The 17,090-nt window shown below is 51.5% G+C and overlaps 1 protein-coding gene across 5 annotated transcripts in view; it reads left to right on the top strand.

Moving 5' to 3' along the window:
- Positions 1–17,090, top strand: part of TACC2 (transforming acidic coiled-coil containing protein 2) — a 172,721-nt gene that overhangs the window by 30,877 nt on the left and 124,754 nt on the right. For 3 of the 5 annotated variants that reach the window (XM_045568334.1, XM_045568332.1, XM_045568333.1), the window contains 2 exons: positions 9,172–14,400; positions 14,963–15,076. The exons of the other annotated variants lie outside the window; for them this stretch is intronic. In XM_045568334.1, the coding sequence (XP_045424290.1) occupies positions 9,172–14,400; positions 14,963–15,076 (5,343 nt within the window). The remainder of the gene's footprint in view (positions 1–9,171; positions 14,401–14,962; positions 15,077–17,090) is intronic. 5 annotated transcript variants of the gene reach the window in all.

Raw genomic sequence — 17,090 nt, 5'->3', positions numbered from 1 at the left:
AGTCTCAGGTGGTTTCTGTGCATGCACTTGCTGATCAGCACTTTGCCGTCTCTGGAGTTCTCTCTGCTGAGCCCTCCTCTCTCTGGGACTCCATCCTGGGAACTCCACTGCCCCTGTCTCCCCAGCACCCAGCTCTGTCTCCTGCAGTCAGGGAGACTGTGGGGCTCTACTTGGAACCCCCTCCCTGTGCCACTTTCTCCAGGCCTTTGGCTGGGCAACAGCAGGACTTACCTCATTGTTGTCTGTCTCCAGAGACCACTGCCCTGCCCTTCCTCTGTCTCCTTTAGTAGCCAACTCCCCACTACTCCAACCCTTCTTAAAGTACATAATTCTTCCTATGACATTTTCCAGCCCAGGCCCTCTGAAAACATTGAAAAGCCATCATATCAAGTTTCCTTCTCTGCTTTTAACTGGGAATGCAGCAAAACACCTGGCATTTATTTTAGGAGAGGCGTGGAGACCCTTCTAGAAGAAAAGAATAGGAGAGAGGAGGCCGTGGGCAAATGTTATTTCCCTTTTCTCCTCAAGAGCTTCTTGTATCACCAACACTTGCAGTCCTCCTCTGTCTTTTTATGGCCTCAGATGCCAACTTTGACAGCAGTTAATCTTCCCCAACTTGTCACCGCAGCTGTGTTAGTGCTGGGAAGGGGCCCGAATGGTCTTTGCGTCTTTGACATTGAACCAGCTTGGCTTCCAGTAGTGCCGACTTGTCAGCTTTTCCCTCCCCATTTAGGTCAGTGGGATTATAGACAGACAAATCTCAACAAAATAGGCTGGCAACTGAGATCGATTCTTAAAAGACACATTTAATCACATTTTTGAGCTCAATACACAGGAGCTCAGTCTCAGATGGGTGACACTGGTGACATCTTATTGTTCAGAGGATGCCTCAAATTCTCTGAAAGATGTACATTCATCAAGGGACATTTCTACTATGTTCCCTGTTTTGTACTATGTTTACTACGGCAGGAAATTGATTTTAGAAGTCTTACCAAGAAAGGATATGAGCGGTGGCAGGCATCTGTAGTCTCAGGTACTTGGGAGGCTGAGGCAGGAGGATCGCTTGAGCCCAGGAGTTCGAGGCTGCAGTGAGCTATAATCACGCCACTGTACTCTACCCTGGGCAACAGAGTGAGACCAGCTCAAAAAAAAAAAAAAAAGGATATGATAAAAATATGCTTACTATTATTTCTTGTTCAAAATAAAATAAAAATGCCACCAGAACCCAACTTTACAAGCAAAACTGTTTGCCATGAAACACTAGTGAAAGTTTAACTTAAAATTATGGAAATATTTATATTTAGGGAAACAGTCTACCAAATTCCTTGATTTGGGCTTATTAAAATTTTAAAGGTCTTTATTGTGAATAAAAACAGATATCTTCTCTAATGGGACAGTAGTTTTATTTCTGGTATTTGACAATTATGAAAAGTCTGAATGATCAGAAGTAATTATTGTATCAGAAATTCATTGAAACGACTTGGTGTTTTGTCATGACACTACCTAGATACATTTGAAGGACAATAGACAGGCAGGTAGATACAGGAGACACAGGGTTCATTCTGGCCATGCGGATGCTTCTGTGCAACAGTCCCACAGCCCCTTCCAAGCAACCAGTCTGGGGATCCCAGAATTGGGTCCTTCTGCTGCCTTTTGGGACCCCATAAGAAGGTTGCTGAAAAAGTCGGTTCAGAGATAGTTTTTAAATTTTCTTTGAAATTCAGTTTCCTGTCTCCATCCCCTGCTCTATGTTGGATAATAGATTCTCGTAAGTGGAGTGACACCTTGACCTTCAAGTTGTATAAAATTTCATACTTGCCTGTAATGGCAAATTGTAGGCTGAATAGTAAGCATACTTTTAAGTTTAATCCACCCTTTCCCCATGCACACACTGATCTCCCCAATAACTCTTTAGCACCTACAAATATTTTCCTTTCATCTATTGCCTGGGTTGCTCAAGCATCATGTACTTTTTCTATGGCAGAATGATCACAGGGGAGACAAAACTGGATTAAAAACACAAAGCCAAGCCTGGCGGTACTGCCAAGATCAGTGGGCTCCCAGGCCTCTATGCAGGGAGGGTTGTTTGGGCACGATAAGGCCATGTCTGTGGATCGGACCTAATCTGCTAGGTTCGCAAAGAAGTTTTTGAGGAGGTGCCTTTTGCCATGAAATACCATGTTATAATTGTTCTATTAACATGAGAACTTTTTCTTCTGCATGAATCAGTTGGAATATAAATTCCTTTTCCAAAGTCTCTAGAATAGGTGATGCATCCCACAACACAGGTGTCAAGCTGAGTGAGCAGTTCTTGTGTCTATACAACTATCAATTAAATGCATATATTCCTTCCCTTATTTATTCATGCATCATTCAGTCCTTCACTCACCAGGGTGTGGGCCAGCGCTGGACTAAGACACAAAACATAAATGAGAGGCGCTCCCTCTGACTTCTGAGAGGTCACACCCAGGGGGAAACAAATGAATAAACAAACAGAAAACCATGGGAGGTATTAAGAGAGTGTCTGTTCACAGGGTGTGGGGAGTGCCATACAGCCCTAGGAGGGGACAAGAGGGACCCGCCATGGAGGACAGGACTAAGGGAGACCCTCCCGTGGAGGAGGGGCTGAGAACTCCCAGCTGCAGAGGCCGGCACTGGCCCTGCGCTGAGGCACAGAGGAGCAGCACACATGCTCCTGGTTTACGAGCAGTTTCTGTCCACGGAGGTGAGAAGTAAGCACAGAGCGTGCTTTTATAGTGCGTTTTGAGAACTATCCTTGTGGTCTTTTAAAGGGCATCCGAAATGTCCTTACCAATTCTTCTTCTGACTTAAGGCTGTGCCTTCCACAGTGGGGTCTGTGGCGTATCAGTCCCACAAAATGCTCTACCAAAAAAGGCGCAGAGGACAATTTCTGGGGAACAATAAGCTTGAGAAATCGTGTGCATATATCTTCTTCTTCAATGCACAAGGGTGTCTCCAAGTCTCTGAGAAGTCCTGCAGTAAAGGAACTTGCTGAACCCCACTTCACCTAGTGCTTCGCACATTATCTAAAGACAAAGGAAGCTTCTTTCTTGCACACCTATCAGTCGTATTCGGAAAAGCACTAAGTTTGGTTTGTAAAACCCCCTCACAGAGTATAAACAATGGAGGGCGTGTACTAGGCAACTTTTTTTAGTCACTGAGGATTGATCCAGAATGTCTGTCATAGTTGGCCCAATCACTTATCAGGTTCTCGAGGAGACTGTTTCTTCCACCATCTTCTCAGCTTGGGGTGGAAAAGATAAAAAAGAGGTGGGGTGCAGATTATAGGTAACAGAGTACTTCAGAGAATCATCATCATTTATAGCCCGCACACAGCACTGGGCTTACCTGATTTAAGGTACAGAAAAAAAACCAGGCAAAGCAAAGGGCAAGAATAAAGGCAGTGAACTACCAGGTGGCTGGCAGATGTTCAGCTGTGTCATTGTGAAGATCTACGTGGTCCCGGATTAACTGGCTTTATTTTGACTTCTCGTCAGGAAGGATTGAAAACATTCTGGGGTTTAGTTTTCTTTCTTTGGACAGGATCTCAGCCTTCCTTCCCTGAAGAAAAGTCAGACACAAAACGTGGCCCGTGGGCCAATTCAGATGTCGACAAGCCCTCAAAACGTGTGGGGAAATAAAACACTGCAGTAATCCTAAACTGCGAGTGGGCTTCAGGGAGCTAATTCATCACAGCCCTTCCCGCCAGATTCCAAATCCTTTGTGAACTAGATGCTGGAGTCAGATGGAGACAAGGAAGCCAGTACTGTCACAGCAAGCCTGCGCTAAAGCACATGTCAAAACTGGACGACTCCTATGGCCCCTGAACCAGCCTTCCCCGCCCGTGCCAGGTGCAGGGCGCCCTGCAGGACGGGAGGGCGGGCCCCAGCGAGCTCGTCAGGTGGTAAATGGCCGCATGTGCGCAGGCTCATCTCAGCAACCTCAAACACCTTAACCCCACCTGTGGGGAAGCTGGGACCTTGAGGCTGGCTGTCCTTGTCTCACCAATCAGGGAAGTCTCCCCTCCTCCTGTGGGAGTGACCATGAGGGGCAGAGAACATGGCGGTAGCATCATATTTTGCTGAGAGCTCAGAGTAGTTGGGAAAGTCTCTAATTTGAGGTCCAAGGCAAGAATCTGGGGACCCCTCAAACCCCCTCCTCTCTGCTGCAGCTGTCGCCACTGCTAATGTATATTTGGGTTGCTAGGTCCCAGGGGCTGCAGTCTGTCTTAGGCCATGTTCCGTTGCTATAACAGAATACCTGACACTGGGTAATTTATAAGGACAAATAATTGATTTCTTGCAGTTATGGAAGCTAAGTCCAGGGTCAAAGGGCCACATCTGGGGAGGGCCTTCTTGCTGGCGGGGGCTCTCTGCAGAGTCCCGAGGCAGCGCGGGGCATCACGTGGGGACGGGCTGAGTGTGCTCTCAGGCCTCTCTTCTTCTTGTAAAGCTGCTGGTCTCACCCTCGTGGTCACCAGTTAATCCATTAATTCATTAATGCATGAACAGATTATTCATAAGGGCAGAGCCCTCAAGACCCAATCACCTCTTAAAGGCCCCCCCCAATACTGCCATACTGGGGAGTAAGTTTCAACATGAGCTTGAAGGGGACGTTCAAACCACAGCACTAACCCACGGGCTTCATTCCACCCTTGCTGTCCTTTCCCAGAAAGCGCGTCAGAATGCAGTGAGTAACCGTGATGGCGTGTGGGGATATCGTCTAATCTTTTGAATTATAGTAATTTTCAGATAACAAATCATTCACAGACTTGTGTACTTTATAATTAGGCACAAATTACTTGCAACACATGCCCTCGCTCATCAGACCTACCAGCGCGCACGGGGATTGTGCTTGAGAAGTGCTGTTTAACCTCACTGGTTTCACGGAAGCATTTAGAAGAAAGAGCTTTGCCTGTACTTTCTGGGCCTCAGTTTCCTCGTCTCTAATGAGAGGTTTGGACTAATACGTTACTGGGATGCTATGATTGTGTGGAAGAGAGAACTGTCCTAATCTTCTAGTGAAACAACCATGATTTGGGAGCATTGCTGCATATTTAGTATCCTTGATTTGGGTTCAGTTGCATCTTTCTGTCCTTCCTTCCATCCATCCATCCTTTCTTTCACTCATACCTTCAATATTCAACAACGGTTATTGAGCGTTGGTCATATGCCAGGCACAGGGGATACAGTATTGGAAGGAGACAAGGACCCATCCTCCATTATACACCAGAGGGGAGGGTCATTGACCGTGTTGATGGCAACTGTGACCAGGTGGGCCTGTGAAAGGAGATCTGCCCGGGGAGCCAAGGCCAGAGAAGTGTCACTGGGAAGCGAAGAGGGGGGCTGGGAACTTCTGGGAGAAGCAGGGGGCTCCGGGCTCCCGGCTCCCGGCAGAGGCAGGGCTGGGGAGCTCTGTGTGGGACCAGACAAGAAAGGCAGGTCGGGGCCATAGCTGACAGCAAAGCGAAACCAGTGGAGAGTTTTTGCAGGGGGTGACAGGAGCAAACTTTCATGTCTAAGTCATTGCTCTGGCTACAGCAAGGAGAGCAGCATGAAGGGGCCCAAGTGGGTGGGAGAAGGGCTGCTGCACCTGCCCAGGTGGGAGTTGGGTGCAAGCAGCAAGTACAGGCAACGGGGGGCAGCCACAGAGCTCCACCCTGCCACCAACAGATCCAGCCTTGACCTTCTCTGGGAAGATTTCTTCATGTATGTGACAGGGGGCAGCCCCTCTACCAGGCTGTCGTGCAGATTAAATGCAATCATAACCGAAAAGTGCTTAGCACGGGCCTGGCCTCAGTAAATGCTCAGTATGTGGCAATTCTCCATCCTTATGATTTTGCTTTACGGATTTGCTGGTCTCCTGAAAGCCTCGTAGTGCAAGGGCCATGTTTGGGTTTATTGCAGTCAGCTTCCTTCCTCCCTTTAAGCGTTGCACACTTGTGCGTTTTCAGAACTATGCTTTAGGAACCCATCTGTGTCCCCAGCGTCTGCTCAGACCTTGGCTGCCCCAAATCACCCCTCTCCGGGCCGCTGCTGCACCCCATGCTTCCCCGCTGCTGTGCGGTAGGTGTCTGCAGTCCTCCTGCCCACCCTGACCTCCCATTAAGGGTACTGGCCTGTGGATTCTGAGCAGAGCCTCTACTCCACACATTTGGACTCCATGTCGAAGCATAAAAGGACATTATGTAAGCGTCAGTTAATGCACAGCCCTCAATAGATGAGGTCTCAGAATTTTCCCTGCCCTTGGGCAAATCTGCTCCTGGTGAGTGGCTTTAATCTGGCTTTAAAAATTGGTTCTGATGGGTAATCAAAGAGATTGCTGGTGTTCAGCTTATGCTAAATAAACCAGCGTCTGGGTTCTTATTGGGGGGGAGTTGTTGGTCCCAGACTCCGTGGAGAGTTTGTTCCTGGTTGGTCTCTGATCAAACCGCACACGTTTTCAACACACCAAAGTAGAGTGAATTTATCATCTTGTCCCAGATGACAATGACTTCAGTCAGCCTGAGGGAAGCCACACACTTTCCCCAAGTGTGTGGCACTGTCAGAGGCAGGGACAAGGAAGTGGCTTGGTTTGTTTTATTTCCGGCATGATAAAGAGGGCTGGGGCGGGGGCTATGCCCGGGTTCCTGTGTCCGAGGACTTCACTTCTGAGTTACACCCCATCAACCTCACCACCTACTGAACTGTTTGACCCTGGTTAATGAATCAATAGTAGATACAAAGAAATGCAAAGTGCTTGTTGAAAGGAACATCTCTGGGTGCTGAAGGAGTTGGTTGGTTTGGTTTCTTCCTGGGCCTGGTACCTTCCAGAAGGCCAGGTCAATGTGCTTTGCATTGCAGCCCACTATGGGCTCTCCAGGGGCCTGTCTGAGCTTGATGACCCTCTGAGTTTTCTCTTCTTTGTCCTTGTCAGCTGTGCTTTTGGGCCAGAAAATGCTAACCTGGTTGAGACAGTAGCCAGGCCCCATTCCCATGTCACCTGTGCAGGAACAGGCATTAGAAAAGGACGACTGCCATGGTGGTCATGTGTACACACCTCCTTCAAGGATGTCAAAGGACGTGACATGTATTTCAGAGGTGAGGGGCCAGGCAGAGAGGCTGGAGTGGGGCTGGGTAAAGAGCCTCCTGGCCTCCTTGGAAGTTTTGTTCTTGGAGGCAGCGTAGCGGAGTGCGTAAGAGGACTGGCCGGCGGAGTCACATGCCCTAGTTGAGATCCATGCTCAGCCTCCCTGTTCTCCCGGGTTCTTATCTGCAAATGGCAACAGTAATGCCATCTGGCACAGCTCTCAGCAGGGTTAAATGAGATACTTTGTGCAAAGCACTGATATCCAGTGAATTTCATCTATTATTATAATATTTTCCCAACTTTTTGTTTTGGAAAATTTGGAACTTCAAAAATGTTGAAAGGATAGGACAATAAATGCCCATATGCCTATTTTATTAGTCTACTCAGGCACCTGTAACAGAATCCTGTAGCCTGGGTACCTTCAACAACAGGAGTTTATTTTTTCGTGGCTCTGGAGTATGGAAGCCAGGTCAGGGTGCCAGCAGGGTTGGTCTCCAGCGAGACCTTCCCTCCCAGCCTGCAGAAGACCCCTTCTCATTGTGTCATCACATGGCCTTTCCTGCATATGTGTGCCTTCCTGGTGTCTCTTCCTCTTCTTGTAAGGACACCAGTCCTGTCGGATTAGGCCTTCACCACTGTGACTTCATTTAACCTTAAGTACCTCCTTAAAGACCCTGTCTCCAAATACAATCAAACTGGGGGTGAGGGTTTCAACATATGGATTTAGGGGTGAGGGGCACAGTTCATAGAACACCTCTTTTAACTGTCATAGGAATGCACTTCACCTTTCCACTGTTTGCGTCCCCCATAGATGAGTGCATGTGCCCGCCTGGCATGGGAAGCTGGGGTTTTGGCAGTGGACATGGGGAACAGAATCTTTCCTTCAGCCACATGCAGAGCACTGTGGGTCTACGTGTGTGTGAACGTGTGTGCATGCAACAGCTACAAAAAGATTCCATAAATTTTCCTTTGTTATTTTTCTCCCTATAATAACTTTAAGGAAAATGGTAAAAGCCTTAGAAAAACCATACATCTGTTAACTTTGCCTTGAGCAATTTCTCTTGTTACTAGAAGTATATAGAATCATAGCAAGTATATAGAATCACAGCTATGTAAAAATAACAAAAATCAAACCCCCTAAAAATTTTTATAGGAATAAAAAAGGAAATTTACTAGAACACTGAAAGTGGCAAGCATGTAGGGGGTGTTTTTCCTTATATTTTTTCTACATTTGCCACATTTTGTATTAGCCATATATTATTTTTTAAATTAAAAAATGCACTTAATTAAAACTATATAGACTTGAGAAATGTAGTCCAAGTATAGCATGTGATAAGCTATTTACAATAACTGGATAGTAAGTCCATAATAATCCATAGCAAGTCCATAATTCTGAAGCAAGTTCCTCCAAGTTTCCTGCATGTTTCATAGTTTTTTTCACACATTGCCCAGCTAAGTGTGTTCATGTTAAGACAGATATGCGTATGAAGGTGATTCAGCTCCCAAGAGTTATACAGAGGTCACATGCAGAAATTCCACAGCTCAATGGAAATGGTTTTTGGATTATGCCTCTCACTGTGCCACCTGTTAAATGTGAAGAATCAGGTTAATATTATCAGGACCAGCTCTGTATTTCAAAGCATGGCTTTGCTAATGGGTGCCTTTTTTCTGAACCTCTAAGGATCCCGGGAGTGCTTGGGACCCCCTTGTAACCTACACAGAACTGATTCAAAGCCCCCATTACGGTTGACTCTCATTAAAACTTTCTGAGTTTCCCACATTTTGGACTACTGCGCACGAGTTTCCACACCTCCCTTTTCACTCGTTACCGGCACGGTGCAGCCCTAAGCTGACCGTGTGAGATCCCTGCACTGGTTTGCGGGCACGCAGAATGGTTATGGGAGGGGTGGGGCAGAACGGGGGCTCCTCGGGGAGAGGGAGCTGCATGGGAATGTTGTGCCTGCAGTTGGGGCCCCTGGTGGTCTTTTGCGGGGAGGGTGGGTGTGGCTCTGCCTGTGATGTGGCTCTGTGCTTGGCGTCCGTGAGAACCAATGAAACATTAAATGTTTTCATCATTGGCAGCGCTGGGCTCGGAGGCTCCTGCACCGCTTCTGAGAGTTCTGCCAGCCCGGATCCGTGCACTGTGTTCCCAGAGCTGACTGAGCCAAGGAAGCGCCCACAGGGAGCCAGAGGTCCAGAAGCTTCTTCACTGCCCAGCCCACCTGGGAGCACCCCCTGGGAGCAGGAGTCCCTCTCATCCTCCATGCCCTTCGCGGAGTGCCCCCCAGTAGCGGCACGGGAAGATGGTCCTCACACGCAATGCCCCAGTAGGGAACCCTCTCCAAATGCCCCAGCGGATGCCAAGGCAGCGTTTCCTGCCGAGGGCGACGGCTCTACTCAGCACCGTGTGGTTGCCATTGTCCCCGGTGCCGGCAGAGAGAAAGAGCTGAAGGAAGAGGGACAGAAGTCCTCCTCCTTCCCCAGTTGCATTGACCAGTTGCCTGGAACGTTACCAGTCCCTCCTGGAGGGCCGATGATGGCGCAGCTGTGTGGAGAGGGTGATCAGCCTGGGGATTTAGGGTCCCCAGGGAAAGAGGCTGCAGGTGGCTCTCCCCCGACACTGTCCAGGCAAGGGGTGGCTGCTGCACAAGTGGCCCCTGAGTCCTCTGCTGTAGCCCAGTTGGACAAGGAGTCCTCAGCTGTCCTGGAGGAGTCCTACCCCCACCCCAAGACCTTGATCCCACAAGATCCAGCCCCAAGCACCTCAGACAGAGAAAAACGCCAAGTGGAGGTACCGCCTCAGTATTTAGCTGACGACTTGGAATTCCTCGGGGCCTGCGGTCCCACTAGGAGCAATGCAGGGGCTGCCCAGGAAGCTGCAGTGAATGCTGCTTCCGGAGAGAGCTGCCAGCAGCACATGGGAGCACATCGGCCACATGCAGAGCTGTCCCAGGACACACCAGGTCTTGTCCCAGCGCCGGGGACAAGGGGCTCTTGGAAGGGGACTCTGGATGCCAGTGATGTTCAGGGTCACCTGCAGACAGGCACACCAGGAATCGAGCCCAATCAAGTTGTCTGTGTGGCAGCAGATGGCCAGCCTGAGGCACATCTTGTGCACGTTGAGCCCTCCCCACCTGCTCCGACAGAGGGCACGCATGCTGCTTCAAGCCTCACTTCACATCCAGCTGTTCTGATTTCTGCTGCCACAGAAGGACCGAGGGAGATGGTTTCTGGGGCTGAGGTGCCAGTTTCTGTAGATCCAGCCAAAAAGCTGGCAGATGCAGTGTTGGTGGGACTGGAGAAGTGTGCATCAGATCTCGGAAGCAAAGGAGAGTATCCAGAAGGCAGCCCCGGAGAGGTTCCTGCCCCTGCATCCCAGGAGGAGAGAGCGCTCTCAAACAGGGAGCAAAGCCAGGGGGCCCAACAAGGGGTACTGTCTCCTCCTACTCCCAGTGCATCAAATGAAAGTGCCAGAAGGTCGCTGGGGCCAAAGAATGATGCCAAGGCCCCTGACGATGCCGAAAGCCCAGTGGGGGCTAAAGAGGAAAGCAGATCACCTGGAGATGACCCCAGAGGACAGGAAGAAGCCCCAGAGCCACCTGATGGTGCAGACCTCGGGAACCTACAGGGAGTGGACTCTCAGGCCTTCAGCTGCAAGCCCGATCTGGAGGTGGACAAAGATGAAGGCTCAAAGCTAAGCAGCAACACGGAGAACAGAGTCCTTTCCAGCTCAGACTCAGCACAGCCACCCAGAAATGGGGGTGCCGGGCAGATGGATGGGCACAACTCTTCGTCAGCAGAGGCAGCGTGGCAGACGATGGCCGATGCATCCCACTCACTACACAAGCTCCACGAGGAGGACCCCGTCCTGCCCCCAGTACTGGATGAAGCCGGGGAACCCACTGTTCTCGAAGGAGCTGTCTGGGAGGGGCCGGGATTGCAGCCCAAATGTCCTGACACCTTTCAGGGCAGGGGAGGATTGGGAAGAATAGAGGCTCTTCCTACTTTTGAATCTGAGAAATCAGATTTCCAGTCCACTCCTGCAGAGGTTGTACCCAAAGCCCAGGAGGTGGAGAGCCCTTCGGAAATGAAGAGTCCAGGCAGCGGTGATGGGGAGGGCTTGCTGACACCCCCGGCTCAACCCAGTGGGCTGGGGCATGATGCAGCCGGACGGGAAGTGCACGCTGATGTGCCACATCCCCCAGAGGGGGAGAACTTGGCAGTGGACCGTGGGCCCACAACGCTCAGTCCGGAGCAAGATCGGCAGGAAAACCCAGGGGACAGCTGGACAAGAGGCGTTGCATCTGAGAGGCCCCCGCTATCTCCTGAGAACTGTCTCCAGCCAACCCAGTCAGACCCAGACGCAGCCGCCTTTGAGATGCTCAGGGAGAGGGCCCAGCCACCTGAGAGTGGGAACGAGACTTATGCAAGTGATCCAGGCTGTAGGGACCAGGGGGCAGCTTCCTCCCCAGTCCAAGTGCCTGAGGAACCTCCAGAGGGTGTGCGATTGCCCACTTGTGCAGGACAGGAGCAGGCTTCGGGATCAGAACTTCAAAGTGAGCTCCTCACAGACAGCCTGTCTGACGTTCCAAGTTCATCTCCCAAAGACCCAGTTCTGGAAAGTTCTCCGACAGAGGATCTGGAATGGTCAGCTCCAACGAGGCAGAATTTGCCTGCAGCAGGGGAGCATGGGCAAGAGGAAGTGTGCAGAGACGGTCAGTCCTCGAGGGTCTCGCCTCCTGCAGCAGATCCCTGGAAAGATGCTCCTCCTGCAGGGAACCTGAGCGGGAAGGAAACTTGCTGTGCTGGGCAGGAGCCGAACAAGTCCCCACAGGAGCCGGCCGAGGCTTTGAAAGCAGGCAGCCAGCATGAAGAAGCATGTCGAAGGGACGCAGGAGGTTCTGAAGTAGCTGACGCCTGGCCCCCGCTCTGGGGCTTGAGTAAGAGGGAGATGACAAGTAGGAGCACAGCGGAGGCCCCGCCTTGTCCGGCTGACTCAGTAGCTCTCCTGGATGCAGCTCTCGGCCCGCCAGCCCCCGCACCCGCCAGCCCCGGCGGCACACCCGCCCAGGATGCCCCAGACACACGGGCATGTGATGCAAGCCAGGAGGGCAGGCAGCACCCAGTGCTGGCCCCGCAGCAGAGAGCGGAGCGCCCTGCCACAGCAGCTGGCGCGGAGGCCGCGAAGCTTCTTGGAAGTTTCCCATCGGCCGGGGAGCAAGGTGGCGAAGGTGGGCCCGCAGAGACTCGGGGGAACGCTGATGAAAGAGACCCCAGGATGCAGAAGGCTCCCGAGGAACTAGAAGCTACTCCTAGTGGTGGCTTCCCTCAGACTGAGCGCTGCCTTACCGCCGGGGAGGAAGCTTCTAGCTCTGCCCCAGGCGAGCCTGGCCAAGCTGAGCAGCCCGCGGCCAGCTGCCACGGTGCCTTGCTGCCGGGCGGAGAGCCGGGGGCCATTCCCAGGAGCACCGTGGATACTTCTACACGGCAGGCCGTCCCAGACCCAAGGAGCCTCCTGCCATCCAGGCCCCACGAAGAGGCTGCTCCCGACACCCCGTACCTGCATATCAGTGATGCTGCCGGGAAAGGAGCTGGCGACAGTGGTGTGAAAGCTGCTTCCTCTGCAGGCCCCAGAGCTCCTGGAGAAAGCTCCTGTCCCACAGGGGAGCCCCTGCTTGCCTCAGAAAATGCTGCCTCCATGAGGCTGCCTGCCGGCCCCCTCGCCTCCCTCTTGCAGTCAGGAGCTGCTGATGGGGGAATCTCTGCAGTGCAAGCCAGCAGCGGAAGCCCCAAAGCCACAACCACCTGGGAACCTGTGGACTCTGTGCCCTACCTGGACAGGATGCCACTTCTGGCCAAGGGTACGCAGGCGACAGGGGAGGAGGAAGCGTCCACAGCCCCGGGTGCAGGCACCAAGCCCCGTGAGATTCCTGCGTGCCCTGCCAGGGAGGAGGGCTTGGCGGGTGATGTAGCAGGAGAGACAGAGGGCAGTGGGGAGGGGACGGGAGAGCCTCCCCAGGATCCGAGGAGCAGCGCCCCAGGTGGTGTGGATGCCAGCTCCAAGCAGACCGGCGCCATTGCTGGCTTCCCTGACTTCAGGGAGCACATCGCCAAGATCTTCGAGAAGCCTGTGCTTGGAGCCCTGAGTGCGCCTGGAGAAAAGGCAGGAGCTGGGAGGAGTGTGGTGGGCAAGGACTGCACTGTGCCACTGAGCCCAGAGAAGCTTCTGGATGGGCCCCAAGCAGTGGGTGTGGCCTCTCTCCCTGTGCCTCCCGCTGGACTCTGGGAGGAGAAGAAGCAAGAGTTGGCTGTGGAGGCTGAGGTTGCCCGTCTCCCTCCCCAGGACCTAGTTCCAGACAAGCTGCCGGCTCCGGTGGGGCTGGCGTCAGGGCAGAGCCTGCCCGGTGCCAGTGTGGGGGAGGAGACGGCGGGTGTCCCACCAGTAGTGAGGGGAGGCGAGAGGCCAGAGGGCACTGGGGAAGCCTGGCCGGGCCTGGGCGGCCAGGCCGACTCACAGCAGGGCAGGGGCGGGCAGGAATCGGCTTCAGGTCTTGCCCCACGGGCGGCTACTCAGGAGACCCCTGTGGAGAGACGCAGAGAGGAGGCCTTGGCCCAAGACAGAATTCCTTCTGGAAAACAGCACCAGGAAACGCCTGCCTGTAACAGTCCACAGAGAGAAGGTGGCACCAGGGACTTTGCTCACATAGACGGTCCAGGTGATGTGGCAGGATCCACCTGTGCCCAGGAAGCCCCTTCTCCCCATAGGGATGTTTTGATTGTGCCCGAGGCCAACAGTGAGCCCTCAACCCCTGACACTCTTGGGAGTGAGAGGAGTCCTGGAGCCGCTGCCAGCATCTTGGAAATGCAAAATGCCCCGGGAAACCAGAGTGCCCCTGAGCCACCCGCTGGGGAGGTGTCACACACACCCCTGGAGCCTGACAAGGTGGCAGGAGCTGCTGGGGAAGCAGAGGGTGACGTCACATTGAGCACAGCTGAGACAGGGGCACATGCATCGGGTGACCAGCCTGAAGCAGGTACTACGAGGGTGTTCTTGGTTGCAGCTCGTGACTCGGCACTGCCAGGGAGCTGTCAGGACCCAGGCTGCTCTGATAGGACCCCAGTGATGGAGGGTGCAGCCGCCCTTTGCAGGGACAGCCCAGCCGGGCACCAGCAGGCTGAGGAGCAGCCGGGGCCTGAGCGCCCTGTTCCCACTGCGGACGGGAAGGTGTGTGTCTCCTCACCTCCAGAACCTGATGAAACTCGGGACCCGCAGCTGCAACACCTGGCTCCAGAACAGCTCCACACTGACAGGTACTTAAAAGAATAAATCCCCACAAGAATGTGCGTCAGCTTCAAAGGTCATTCCTAGCCTGATTTTTAAAAGTCAATCGCAGAGATGGGTGGTTTTCAAAAAGCTAAGTTTTCCATAATTAATTGTGTAAATGTACCTGCTTCCCCGCTCTGGATGTCCTGAGATTCTGAAAAATGTGAGAGAAATGGTTGGAGGCTGGGAGCTGTTTAATGTGTCTTGTTCCTTTCTTGCACACTTTAATTCATACACTGTTGGAAAAGCGTGAAATGTTTACGGGCCGGCTGTGTGCTATTGGGTGATCAGTTGCAGTCAGCCATGTGTTTCTTGGGAGTCTGGACACATCTGCTTTTGAATCTGGATTTATTTAGGCAGAGGGAGCCTAAATGATTCAAAAGCATCTCAAAGCCATTGACTGCCTGGAGCTCATTTCTTCGTAAGGATTTTTTGTAGTAGCCACTTAAAGCTTTAATTGGGAAATCTGCTCTTCCAATAGGACCTGGATAGAAATGCCCGTCATACCATCCACATTATCCTATCTGTTGCTCTCTTTCATTATCCCAGAAGTAGCCCCGGGCCTGGCCCAGCCACCTTACCTTCGGTTCCTGAGAAGGGTGCTCCAACGGTCACAGGGGAAGTCACTTCGGAGGAGGCCAGAGGTGCAGAAGGAACAGAAAGGTCAGTGAAATGTACCAGTCTTAGACACAGACACACTTGCTGTTCTGCAAAGGAGAGCAGACCTAAGACAGCACATGAGTCCTTATGTAAGAAAGAAGCAGGCTGGGTGCTCACGCCTGTCATCCTAGTACTCTGGGAGGCTGAGGCAGGAGGGAGGATCACTTGAGGTTAGGAGTTCGAGACCAGCCTGAGCAAGAGTGAGAACCTGTCTCTACTAAAAATAGAAAAAATTAGCAGAGCATGGTGTTGCACGCCCGTAGTCCCACCTACTTGGGAGGCTGAGGCAGGAGGAGCGCTTGAGCCCAGGAGTTTGAGGTTGCAGTGAACTATGATGACACCACTGCACTCTAGCTGGGGTGACAGAGCAAGACTCTGTCTCAAAAAAAAAAAAAAAAAAAAAACGAGGCAAACAGCCATTCCCATTTTATATACAGGTAAAGTAATACCTGAGATGACTGAAAGCTCTGTTGTAAAAGGGATTGATTGAGTTGCTTTCAATTGAGCTTATCTTTAAAAAAAAACACACACACTTTTATTGGCATATGACTCATAAACCATACCCTTCACTCATTTAAAGAGTGAATTCAATGGCTTTCTGTACCCTCGCAGAGGTGTGTAACCGTAGCTACAGGGAATTGCAGAACCCTGCAGACCCGAGACATCATACCCCACCTGCTCGGCTCGAGGGAGCCACCTCTCTTGTTTATGACCTTCTGAGGCCAGTGGGTTCCTCGTTGATTCAATCTCTGAAGCCAGACTGGCTCATCACCAGCAGCAGTCACACTCCACGGAGATCAGTCTTGAGATTGGAGGAGGATAAATGACAAATGTGACTGGGAACAGTGTGCTTGCCTGTTCCTTCCTAAGTGACGTGCCTCCTAGGGTTGTGCAGAAGCTGCTACCCAACGTTTCTTCCTTTTCGGGAGATGGAGATATGGTGGACATACACAGACACACTGTGAACAAGCTTCGCAGCATCCCCAGACCTTTGGCTGTTCTGGGGTTTGTGTGTGTGTGTGTGCACACGCACGCGCGTAAGAGTGGGGCAGAGTCAGAATTTAAATTAGTACCTGTGTACCGTACCAAACAGCTGCAGGCATTTCATAAATGATTTGACTCATACTTCGCACATGCGGAAAGAATGCACGATCACCTGTTTTTCGAGTCTGAGCACTTCCACAGACACCCAGCTGCCTCTGCTGCCCTTCGGGGGTGACTCACGACTCCGGGCCAGTGTGGATACGGGCGTGAGCTGCTGAAACAGATGCGAGTTTAATCTGTTGCTGACTTAGAGTACAGTTTCCTGCAGCCTTTGCTGGTGTGTAACTTTTATATTCCCAGTGAAGGTGTAGGGAAAGTATCTGTCTGCCCCTTACTGGTTGCACGCATAACCTTAGTTTACTTGTCTGTAGACTGGGGGTGACAACGCTTGCACCCGCCTTGTCAAACTGCCATGAGGATCAGATGAGATCATTGATTCCGCGCCACACGCACATGTTCTGGCGCGCAGTGGGTGTTAGGCTTTCCGTTGTTGCTTTGTGCAATCTCTCTTCAGTGTGGAGACTGTTTCGGGATCTAGGTCTATTCTCCTGAGGCTGAAGTTCCAGCCTGGTTATCTTTCTTTTCCACCATTGAATTCTTTGTCTGCTAAAATGTCTTAGTGGCTGAGGAGAGTGAATTCTTTCCTACGCCCTACTGTGTAGCCCACAGTGATCTACTGTAAGTTAAAATTTTTGAGATTGTGTCCTCTTGTAAAACTTCAAGAGTATCTTTCTTTGTGTACTGTATTATATTGTATTTCCCCATCAAAATATTGTTTCAAGTTGCCACGAGAAGAGCAAAGTGAAGCAAATGAAAACCAAAGTGTCTACCCTCTTGTTAGTTATCAATTGACATGCTTCCATGGAATTTGTTGAATTTTGGAGATTCTGCTGACTTGAATAGAGAAAATACCACATATCAGATACAATAGCTAAGAAATGTGTCTTTTTCTATCTTGGTGATGGGACAGTTT

The sequence above is a fragment of the Lemur catta genome, chromosome 14 (assembly GCF_020740605.2).
Source record: "Lemur catta isolate mLemCat1 chromosome 14, mLemCat1.pri, whole genome shotgun sequence".
Taxonomy (NCBI): Eukaryota; Metazoa; Chordata; class Mammalia; order Primates; family Lemuridae; genus Lemur; species Lemur catta.
The sequence above is the reverse complement of the archived record's forward strand: the minus strand, read 5'-3'. Positions and strand labels throughout refer to the sequence as shown.